The 12,929-nt window shown below is 36.4% G+C and overlaps 1 protein-coding gene across 1 annotated transcript in view; it reads left to right on the forward strand.

Moving 5' to 3' along the window:
• Positions 1 to 12,929, forward strand: part of LOC112320783 (probable oxidoreductase PXDNL) — a 58,809-nt gene that overhangs the window by 18,165 nt on the left and 27,715 nt on the right. Inside the window, 2 exon segments of the mRNA XM_053929252.2 lie at positions 12,366 to 12,467; positions 12,469 to 12,533. Of these exon segments, the coding sequence (XP_053785227.2) occupies positions 12,366 to 12,467; positions 12,469 to 12,533 (167 nt within the window).

Below are 12,929 nucleotides of genomic sequence, written 5' to 3' on the forward strand. Positions count from 1 at the left end.
TACTGTTTAATAAACTTTTATGAGTTTTTAATAAACTTTTAAATTCTAATTCTAAGAAATTAAGAATATTTACGACATATTTTTAATTTTTCCCTGAACTCTATCTAGAAGGTTCTCTCTCAGTCATGTGACTAATGACTGACCACCTTGGATGGTTTATGGCTTCAACACTATCTATGAGATTTACTATCAGGGATTCTTGGTCTAGACATAGATACATTTTTGGTTTACTGCTTTGGTGTAGGTGATTGACAAACAACTATATGTAAAAAGCTAAGAGCTAAAATCGTGTAGAAATATGAACCAGCCATGGATAGAGATATAAAACCATAAATAAGTGATACCCAGAGTTGTTGAGAGTATCCCTTATCTTTACAGCACAGCTATGTTGGATTCTTATTGTAGCTTACCAGTGATAGAAGGGAAAAGTTGATGAATAGAGCCACATCATTCATAGATAGAATTAGATATCTCCCTTCTTTACTTTCAATCAGTCTATTAACCTCCAAGTAATCTTTCTATATTTTGTTAGATAAGAATCTTCTCCTTCAGTACTATAATAAACTGCTAAGATATTATGTGTGCTGTACAATTACATAACATAAATTTCATAATTTTTGATGGTGAAGATTTTGCCTAAAATTTTATTTGATTGACTTTGATATAAACTCCAAAGGTATTATTTATGTTATTTATGAAAGGACCAATTTTTAACTAAGATAGTACCAAATAAAATGTCATGCAGAAATAAAGGAAAGCAAATAAAACTTTTACTAAAGTCTTGATATGCAGGAGTGAAGAAAAGCACCCAAAAGCCACTTGGGAACCAAAAGCCACTATAAATAGCTAAGTAATCACTAGAGAATATCCAGCTATTAAAATAACTCCATATTGCCAGGAAAATGCCTTCAATGATAAGTTTTAGAAAGTGCTACAGAAAAAAAAAAAACTAATTACTTTTTTTCAGCAGTGCTGTGCAGATGACCTGCTTTTTCAGAGGAGTGAGATTGAGAAGACCAAAAGAACCAACCAGCTAAACCACAGACTTGTGAATTAAATACAGTCTATTAAATATAGTCTATTTGAAGCCACTGGGTTTTCTGTTTAATATATAGCATTATTGTGACAAGTGATGAGTGACACACCCCCTTCTAACCTCCAAAATCAAAGTTTTGCAGATTTAAACACCCTTTTAAGAAGCTCAACAAATAGCCAAACTTTAATTCTCAGCCAGGACATTCTGCTTCCCTTTCAAAAGATGGTGAGAGGGATACTGTGGTGAGATGGAGATATTTTCATGGAGTAGATGTCCAGGAGCCCTGTGGGAAAGCTGGTCAGCCTGCTAGGAGAGACACACCTGAGGAATAAGTGTGCAAGTGTTAACAGTGAACAGCACCAGATTATTCCTTGAGGTTCAGCTAAGAAAACATTCAGAGCCAAGACTCAAATGCAAGTGAACATTTATTTAGAAAGTCACAGAAGTGAGCTGAGGAACAAGTGAACCAGCTGGCCTCTGTGGACTCAGGAAATAAGTTACAGAGACAAAAGAGCCCTTGCAGCTTAGGAGAAAGAAAGGCAAAGGAAACACACCCAGGAGAAAGAGGAAAAAAGGCTCCAGTGCGCTCCAGAGAGAGTGTGCCTAAGGAAAGAAGGTGGTGGGGAAAGGAGTGGGCATGCGAGAGAGAGAGAGAGAGAGAGAGAGAGAGAGAGAGAGAGAGAGAGAACGAGGGAGAGAACGAGGGAGAGAGTGAGCTGTGTCCATCCTCTTAAGAGTTTTAAAGATGGAGATTTTAGGGAGAGCTCTCAGGGGAGACGCTCAATAGAATACTCATCAGCTTTCCAGGTGTGCCTTTTTAGCATCCTGGTCTCTACAGGTTGGTTTGCACCAGAGAAGAGGGTCATTAGTCATCACAGCTGGTCCTGATGTCAGCCATAGTATCTCCCTGCCTGGCCTTTCCACTTCTCTGGACCTAGAGCTGAAACACAACTGAGGCCTAGATGTTATCTCTCGGGCTTAATGCATAAATGAGTAGTCACACAAGGACGCATATAGGAGTTGTATGAGGCTATTCTCCAGCCCTCTTGGTCCTTCTCTAAGGGGATCAACCACATGATTAGGGACCTGCCAGATAAGGAAAGGTTCTGGGGATAGCCCAAGCCCCATGACTAGCTATATGAAAGGTCATAGGGTTCTAAACCACATGACCAGTGATATACTAGGGTAGGAAAGGTCACCCGAGGAGCAAGGTCCAAGCACAGTTTTGCCGTTGCTAGGCACCTGGGGCTTTCCACCCTGGGGACTTTCTGTACTTGGCCTATTGTTCCTACTGTGTTCATGTCTAACTGTCTACTATATCATTCTCTCCTCAAGGATTCTTGGCTTTGAATTCTCTAACGGAAAGGGGTGTAGGATCTCTTCTGCAGCTAATTCCTGCTGAAGAGGGAAGAGGATTTCCTTCAGAGCCAAGTGATCCTAGCTGTCTGTCAGAAGGATGATGAGGCCTGGGCACACAAGGATGTTGTGATGGGGTCTAGAGCCAGTAAGGGGCAGCAATCCCAGAGCATGAGTAAGGCCTGCAACCTGGTGGAGACAAGCTGTGTTATATACTCATTCTTAACATCTGAGTGAAATGTCAGGCCTTTCCTGAGATGTTGCTTCCTACAGGGGTGTAGATAGAAGAGCAAATGTTATGTACCAAGGACTAGGAACCTAATTTTCTTATAATTATTTCCAAAAGTTTTAGTTTTTTCTGCAATTGCATCAACCCTTTCATATTAATATTTAGTAAGTTTATGACTGTTGCTGAATTAGCAATATAATTCAAAGAGTTTGACTCATTTCAAAACCAAAGCAATCCTACTCACCTCAATTATTATACAATCTAGATTTTCATGCAACAATTATTTTACTCTGAGGCAATGAACATTTCTAGTTTCATTTGGAGTACCACTTATGTCGAAGTTGTGATTACAGATATAAAAGTAATTCCTAGTATTTCTTTTTTTAATTTATTGTTGTTCAGTTATAGTTGTCTGCATTTTCTCCCCACCCCCCTCCCCACCCCATCCAAACCTACCTCCCTCCCTTGCTTCCACCCTCCCACTTGGTTTTGTCCATGTGTCCTTTATAGTAGTTCCTGAAAACCCTTCTCCCCACTGTCCCCTCCCCCCTCCCCTCTGGCTATTGTTAGATTGTTCTTAATTTCAATGTCTCTGGTTATATTTTGTTTCTTTTTTTTCTTTTCTTGGTTATGTTCCAGTTAAAGGTGAGATCATAATGGTATTTGTCCCTCACTGTCTGGCTTATTTCATTTAGCATAATGTTCTCCAGTTCCATCCATGTTGTCTCAAAGGGTAGGAGCTCCTTCTTTCTTTCTGCTGTGTAGAATTCCATTGTGTGAATGTACCATAGTTTTTTTATCCACTCATTTACTGATGGGCACTTAAGTTGCTTCCAGCACTTGGCTATTGTAAATTGTGTGGCTATGAACATTGGGGTGCATAACTTCTTTTGGATTGGTGTTTCAGCACTCTAGGGTATAATCCCAGCAGTAGAATTGCTGGGTCATGGATATGTCCCTAAAGCAAGGGACATAAAAGAAAGAATAAACAAATAGGACCTCATCAAATTAAAAAGCTCCTGCATGGCTAAAGAAAACAGCATTAAAATGAAAAGAGAACCAACCATATAGAAAACATATTTTCCAATGATACCTCAGACAACAGTTTGATCTCCAAAATATATAAAGAACTCACACGACTCCACTCCAGGAAGACAAAAAACCCAATTAAAAAGTGGGCAAAAGACTTGAACAGGCACTTCTCCAAGGTGGACACACAGAGGGACCAGAGACATATGAAAAGATGCTCAATGTCACTAGCCATCAGAGAGATGCAAATGAAAACCACAATGAGATACCACCTCATACCAATCAGAATGGCCAACATAATCAAATCAACAAACAAGTGTTGGAGAGGATGCGGAGAAGAGGGAACCCTAGTGCACTGTTGGTGGGAATGTAGACTGGTGCAGCCACTGTGGAAAACAGTGTGGAATTTCCTCAGAAAACTAAAAATGGAACTGACAATTCCTAATATTTCTAAGTTGTTGTTTTATACACTATTTCTTGGTAAAACAAACATATTGTAAACTCTCTTTTCAGGGGCCACTTCCACTACAGAGAGTAAAAAAATAACATTTGGCTGATATTGTTACTAGACACCAAGAAAAACCTAGGAACAGATGGTTCCATTGATGAATTCTACCAAATTTTTAGTGAAAAATTAATATTAGTCCTTCATATTGTTACAGAACAGACCTGGGGGAGGGTGAACAATATACTATTACCAAATGGACCCCCCTTCTGCTCCGGGGGTCCCATCCCTGTACTTGGTTTGCCTTGCTCACCTCTAGGGAAAGACATCTCTCAATGCTGGAGATTGCTGGAAAGGAAAGGAATTATTTATTCAAAAAGTTATATTGACTTAAAATAATGACTTAATGTCTTCATTAAAATACTAAAGTCCTTTAGAATACCCACCAACACACACAGTCCTTCCTTCTCCCTCTGCCCAGTCTGGGGTACTGTATCCCAGGAAAAGAAGTAGAAGTCCATGGCTCAGGCAGCCCCTCGGTTCCTGGCACCACCAGCTGTGTTGCCACCATGATCTCCTGTCATTCCAAAACCATGTGGCACCTTCTCATTGCCACCACCAAGAATCCTTTAACCCCTTTTCTTCCCAGCAAGGTCTCTCCTGCTTCCTAAGACATGTGGCAAAAGGGAGCACCCCAAAGCTGACTCTTGCCAAAGCTGTGTGGTCCCCAACTACTCCAAAGTCCTGTGAGCCTCAACCTTCCTTCTTTTCTCTCTCATGCAGGTGCTGTAACCAGAGGGAGTTGCCTCCCAGTTACATCCTGGGTTGAAGACATTCCCATCTCCCTAGCTCAAAGCATGGCCACAGCTATTTAACATATCCATGAAACCAGTTAAAGGTTATAGATATGTTAAATGACCATGCCAGAAGTTATCTGCAACACTGTTGCTGTGCAAAACAACTCTCAATGGCCTTTCTCTATGTGTCCCGTCCCCCAGTTCAGACTTGTGGGGGTGAGGACATCCTAGACTTTAATATTTCCTGGACACCCTGAGTTCTGGACACCATTACAGATCCTTATTTGGGGGCCCCCTGGCTGCAACCTGTATCAAAAGGACCAAAGACAGATTTAGAGAGAGATCAGAAGGCTAACACCAGCAACTGAGACAAATTTATCTTTGCTATCCTGTAGAACTTGCATTTTATTTTTTATTTTTATTATCTGTTTCTGCTATTTTTAGTTTTTTAATTTTTTATTTATTTCTCTTTTTTCTGTTTAGTCTTTTTTTTGTTTTATTTGTTGGGTTTATTTTGTTGTTTGACTAGTTTTTTTGTTCTCCCTTAAATATTGCATTTTAATCTTTCTTCTTTCACTTCACTCATATTCTAATAATACACCACTCTTGGTCTTTTAATTTTTATTCTTTTTATTCAAATCATATATTTCTTGTGATATTATAGTTCCAAATCCCACACAGCACCCACCTCTGATCTTGGTCCATTTCACTAACATTCTGAGCTTTATTACTGTCGTGGTTAATGTCATTCTCTCACACATTACGCCAAGTTTCTATCACTTACTCTCACTATTCCTCACCATCTAACCTTGCTTAAGCGTTCTTTTTTCTGGAGTCAGCTCATATTCTTTTTCCCCTGTAATAAGAATCTTATCTCTTTTTTACCTTTTATAAAAAGTGGCTAGTTGGGTGAAATATCACAGTTATTGTTGTATTTCTCCAAAGGATCTCCTATCTGTTCTGTATTCATTTATACTTTAAGTCCCATAGAATACTCTCCTGCTGTCAAAATCCATTCCACCTTTGCCCTTCCCCTGATCACATACAAGATACGACGTTGGGAGATGTGAATACCCATAAACCCACTGGAGGAAAGAACCAATCATCAAAGGAGCCAACAATAGGTAAAATCCAAGTATAACAAGAGAGCCCACACAAAGAGAAGAAATGGTAACCCTAGAGCACCCAGACAAGGAGATCAAAGATACCACAACACTGAGTCCCACAGAACTCCTACCATAGAAGTTCACCCTATGAAGAAATCTAGCAAAGCATAGTACTGGGAATTGCAGAAACAAACAAGTAGAGTCACCTAAAATGGGAAGACAAAGAAAGAACCTGCAATCAAAAAGAATGAAAGACTCCCCACTTAAACAGCTAAATGAAATGGAGGTAAGCAAACTATCAGATATAGAATTCAGAAGAATGGTTATAAGGGTGCTCAAGGAACTCACAAACAACTACAAGGAACTGAGTGAGAACTACAATAGTATGAAAAAGGAAATGGAAACTATAAATAAGAGCACAAAAGAAATAAAGAATACAATTTCTGAAATAAAAAAACACACTAGAAGGACTTACAAGCAGGCTAGATGAAGCAAACGACCACATTAGTGAGATAGAACACAAAGTAGAAATACCCAGGTAAAGCAGTTGCATGAAAGAAGACAAAAAATATCAAGATAGCTTAAGGGAACTACAAGACAAAAATGAAACACAACAATATTCAAATCAAAGTGATACCAGAAGGTAAAGAAAAGGAGCTAGGGACGGAAATCCTGTTTGAAAAAATAATGACAGAAAACTTTCTGAACCTGGACAAGGGATAAACCACACAAGTTCAGGAGGCACAGAGGGTCTCAATCAAGATGAACCCAAAGATGCCTACTTCAAGACACATAGAATTAAAATGCCAAATTTTAATGACAAAGAGAGAATCTTAAAAGCAGCAAGGGGGGAGCAAGAAAAAGCATACAAGGGAGCTCCGATAAGGCTATCCACAGATTTCTCAACAGAAACACTACAAACCAGAAGAGAATTGCGAGAAATATTACAAGTAATGAAAAGCAAAAGCCTGCAACCAAGACTACTCTACCCAGATAGGCTCTCAATTAAAATGGAAGACAAATAAGGAGATTCTCCGACAAATGAAGGGTGAAAGAATATACCTGCACCAAGCCAGCAACTTAAGATATGCTAAAGGGACTGCTATAAGAAGAGGAATATAAAGACCGAGAGAGAGAGGAACACAGGTGCAAAATGGGTAAAATGAATAAGTACCTATCAGTAATAACTTTAAATATTAATGGAGGAAATGCTCCAATCAAAAGATATAGGGTAACTGAATGGATAAAACATGACCTGCATATATACTGTCTCTAAGAGACCCACCTCAGAACAAAAGACCTACACAGACTAAAAGTGAAGGGTTGGAAAAAATATTCTAAGTAAATGAACAGGAAAATAAAAGCTAGGGTAGCAATACTTAGACAAAATAGACTTCAAACAAAAGCCATAAAAGGAGACACTGAAGGATACTTCATAATACTCAAGGGAAGAATCCATCAGGAAGACATAAACATTGTAAAAAATATATGCATTCAACATAGGAGCACCAAAATATATGAAGAAAATCTTGGAAGACTTCAAGAAAGATATAGAGAGCAGTAACACACTTACTCTAGGGGATTTTAACACCCCACTGAAAAAAATGTATAGGTCTTCAAAAAAATATATCAACAAGGATAATATGCCATTCAACAATACTCTAGATCAAATGGACTTAATTGATATATATATATATAGCTTTTCATCCCAAAGAAGCAAAATACACATTCTTTTCAAATGCATATGGAACATTTTCAAAGACAGACCACATGATAGGACACAAAACAAGCCTTAACAAATTCAAGAAAAATGAAATCACATCAAGAATTTCTTGGACCACAAGGGCTTGAAACTAGAAACCAATCTCAAGGAAAAAACTCAAAACACTCAAATTCATGGAGATTAAATAGCATGCTATTAAACATTGAATAGGTAAATAATGAGATCAAGGAATAAATCAAAAAGTCTCTGGAAACAAATTAAAATGAACACACAACAGTCCAAAATTTATGGGTCACAGCAAAGGTAGTCCTGAGAGAGAAGTTCATAGCAATACAGGACTACCCAAAAAAGATAGAAAGAATTCAAACAAACAGCCTAACCCTACACCTACAAGAACTGAACAACAACAAACAAAGGCCAGAGTAAGTAGAAGGAAGGAAAAAAACAAGATCAGATCAGAATTAAATGACATAAAGACTAAAAAAACAATCTAAAGTATCAATAAATCCAGAAGTTTCTTCTTTGAAAAGACAAACAAAATCAACAAGCCTTTAAGAAGACTCATGAAGACAAAAGGAGAGAAGACCAAAATAAACACTATCAGAAATAAAAGAGGAGAGATTACAACTGATACCACAGAAATGCAGAGATCGTAAGAAATTACTAGGAAGAACTATATGCAAAGGAATTTGAAAACCTGGGTGAAATGGACAAATTTCTAGAGAAATATCTCCTACAATTGAATAAGAAGCAAAAAGCCTGAAGAGACAGATAACAGCTGGTGAAATCAAAGCAGTAATCAAAAAACTCCTGGCCTACAAAAGCCCTGGACCAGATGGTTTCACAGGAGAATTTTACAAAACATTTAAGGAAGAACTAACCCCTATCATTCTCAGACTATTCCAAGAAATCCAAGAAGAAGAAAGACTCACAAACTCTTTTTATGAAGCCAGCATCATCCTAATCCCCAAACCAGATAAAGACACAACAAAGAAAGACAACTACAGGCCAATATCACTGATAAACATAAATGCTAAAATCCTCAACAAAGTATCAGCAAACCACATCCAGCAATACATTAAAAAGATCATATACCATGATCAAGTGGGATTCATCCCACAGATGCAAGGGTGGTACAATATTCTCAAATCAACAAATGTAATATGTCACATAAACAAAAGGAAAGACAAAAATTATTACATGATCGTTTCAATAGATGCAGGAAAAGCTTTTGGTAAGGTACAGCATTTATGATAAAAACACTCAACAAAGTAGGAGTAGAGGGATCATACCTCAACATAATAAAGGCCATATACGAGAGACCTACATCTATTGTTAAACTCAATGGGCAAAAACTAAAAGCATTTCCACTAAGATCAAGTTTAAGACAAGGATGCCCAGTCTCACCACTTTAGGGCAGGGTGGTGGGGGGTGGAAGATGCAAACCATAGCACCACTGATGCAAGAGAAGAGTCATCACTCTACCCAGCAGTAAATGGCCTAAGCAGCTGCCTGCCTATGCATTTCATGACTTCAACTATTCAGCATAGTACTAGAAGTCTTAGATAAAGCAATCAGAAAAGCAAAAATAAAAATAATTCAAACTGGGAAGGAAGAAGTAAAACAGTGATTATTTGCAGATTATATGATACTTTATACAGAGAACACTAATTATTCCACCATAAAACTATAAGAACTGGTAAATGAATCAGAATATAAAGTAGCAGAATATAAAATTAATATCCAGAAATATGTTGAATTTTGTACACCAATAATAAACTATAAGAAACGGAAACTAAGGAAATAATCTCATTTACAACTGCATCAATAAAGAATACCTAGAAATAAATTTAAACAAGGATAGAAAACCTGGTACTTGGAAAATTATAAGACACTGGAGATAAAATTTAAGAAGATACAAATAAGTGGAAGCATATACGATGTTCATGGGTAGAAAAAATTAACATATTAAAATGCCCATACTACCCAAAGCAATCTGTAGATTCAATGCAATTCTTATTAACATAACAAAGACATCATTCATAGAAAAACAAATGCTCCAAAAATGTACATGGTACCACAAAATATTCTGAAGAACCACAGAAATGTTGAGAAAGAAGAACATGGAGAAATTACACTAACTGACATCAAACTATATACTAGAAACTAATAATAATCAAAATAGCATGGTACTGCCATAAAAACAAACATATAGATCAATGTAAGAGACTAGAGAACCTTGAAATAAACCCATGCCCTTATGGTCAATTAAATTTTGACAAAAATGGCAAGAATATACAATGGGGTAAAGGTAGTCTAGTCAACAAATGGTGTTGGGAAAATTAAACAAATATGTGGAAAAAATAAAACTAGATTACCTTCTTACACCATGCACAAGAATAAACTCATAATGCACTTAAATGTCAGGCACAAAACCATAAAAATACAAGGAAAAAATAAAGGCAATACAATTTTAAACATTTCTCATATATAAAAAAATATTTTACTTATATATCTCCTTGGGCAAGGGGAAAAAAACATAAAAATAAACAAGTGTGACTGAATCAAACTAAAAAGCTTTTGCACAGCAAATGAAACCATTATCAAAATTATCAAAACCCACTGAATGGGAGAACATATTTGCCAATGATATATCTGATAATAAGTTAATATCCAAAATTCATAAAGAATTTATACAAGTCAACAGCAAAACAATAATCTAATTAAAAATTGGCAAAGGATCTGAATAGACACTTCTCCAAAGAGAACATCAGATGGCTAATAGACATATGAACAGATGTTCAATGTCACTAATCATCATCGAAATGCAAATTAAAACTACAGTGAGATATCACCTCACACCTGTCAGAATGACTTTCATCAGTAAATCAACAAACAACAGGTGTTGGCAAAGATATGGAGAAAAGGGAACCCTTGTGTCCTATGGTGGGAATGCAAATTTGTGCAAACACTGTGGAGAGTAGTGTAAGCTGTTAGGTAGAGTTAGAAAATATGGAAAGAGGAGGAAGCATGGGAGGGGGGCCCATTGTTCTTAACACCAAAGTAGCCCCCCAAATGGACTAACTGCCTCTGGTAACATACTTTTTCACAACAGATGACCAGATGTCTGATGTAGAAGATAAGAACCCTGGGAACTGACTTCTACATGTGCCTATGTTTAGGTGGTCATGTCCTCCACAGGAAAAATATCTGTGGTCAGCACCACTGTTATCCACCAATAAATATGTAACTTCCATTCTCTAATGTCATAGTAGTGCTCACCCTTCCCCACAAATTATATGTCTTCAGTATGAAGATCCTGGTTCCTATGCCTCTCTTGACACCCTCAGCATGAGCATACGATGGTGTAAAGACAGTCTATTCAATAAATGATCTTAAGAAAATTACACAGACATATTAAAAAATGAAACTAAACTAACTTCTTACATCATATACAAAATTAAACTCAAAATAGATGAAGGATTTAAGTATAAGTCTCAAAATCATAAAACTCCAAAAAGTAACATAAAATATTTAATATCAACTATAATTAAAAACATTTAAGAACTGATCAATATATAGTTTAAATATCTGCAGTTTATTATTTTTCCATTTAAACTCAGTCTTTTAAGAAATATAAAACAAATTAATTAGATCATTAAATATGACAACCTCATTACATGTTAACATACATCACACATTTTATGATAACTAAAATTTTCAAAACAAAATTTAGTGATAATACAGCATTGTTTTATAGTTCTGCTGATGTCTTTTTTGTTTTTCAATCACAGTTGACATACAATATTTTACATACAAAAGTTTTAGGTGTACAACATAGTAGTTAGATATTTATAAAACTTATGAAGTAGTCCCCTGAAAAGTCTAGTACCCATCTGCTACCATACATAATTACTACAGCGTTATTGACTATATTCCCTACGTTTCAGTAGTTTTGCATTTATTGCTGAAAATAATCCATACAAGCACTCTATTTCTTGTGATTATTGATGTAATATGATGTCATATGTCTGAAACTTCTGGGTGATAACCTTTACTACTTGAACTCAAAGGATTTTCCTTTTAAATTGACAAATTTTCCTGGTATCTCCAAAATGGTCCAGATCAATTAGGGGGCTAACATCCAACAATTGGGTTAGTGGTATGTAATTATTTAATGCTAAGTCATATAATTATACCTGTCTTTGAGCTGTGCTGACTTGATATGATTATTTCTTTAATACTTTAACAAAGTATGAAAGTATACTGAACAACTCAAAGAAAAGAGGTGAAAAGCCAACATATCTGATGATTCCTTTTATATTTTAGTGGGAATTCAGAGGCATAAAAATATGCTAAAACATCCTTCATATAGGAGACCCTGCTTCAGTGTCTAAATTCACACTGCCCTTGAGGACAGGACAGCTAGTCCTCCTCTCCTTCTATAATGTCTGCACTTAAGAATCGGTACAATCTTAAGAATCAGATGGAACAACTAGGATTTAAATTTAAATGATTTGTATTATTAAGATAAAAATTAAGTTGACATACATGAAATATAGTTAGAAAGTCCTATATTCTCAATCTTTAAGAGTTTTGAATGATTGGGATTAAATAATACATATGTAAAACATATATTTCCAGACACTCATTGGATTTGGAAGATGATACTTGACTTAATTTGTTTGATGATGTGACAGCCGTGACACGAAACATTTGTGAGTCAGACCAAGGTGGGTGTCAGTGTGGCCAGGATCTCAGCTAAGGAAGTCAAGACACAGATTACCATAGTCAGTCATTCCAGTCTTCCAGGTAAGACTTTTGTTTTTCTTGACTGAACTTAATGTAAATGTATCAGTTTTCCATCAGTTTTTTTGCACCAGAAAGTGATGTTATATTGCTTCTTTAAATTATGTAATGCTTAAAAGTGAAATCATTATCATTGGATATCACTTTCTAATCTTCTTCAAGACAAACTTGAATCTTTTTCTCTTGAGGTTTATTTTGATTTCTGCCTTAGTTCTATTTTTTTCTCAGTCACCTTGGATGCTCTTCTAAGACTTTATTATTCTCCTTTTGATTACCCATCCTACTTATTCAGAAGATGACTCAGTATCCTAAGCCAGAGGTATCTAGGCAGGAATTTCATTCCTTTTAACAGTTTATTCAATAAATATTTATTGAATGCCCACTGAACTGGCTGTTGAA

This window comes from Desmodus rotundus, chromosome 8, assembly GCF_022682495.2.
Source record: "Desmodus rotundus isolate HL8 chromosome 8, HLdesRot8A.1, whole genome shotgun sequence".
Lineage (NCBI taxonomy): Eukaryota > Metazoa > Chordata > Mammalia > Chiroptera > Phyllostomidae > Desmodus > Desmodus rotundus.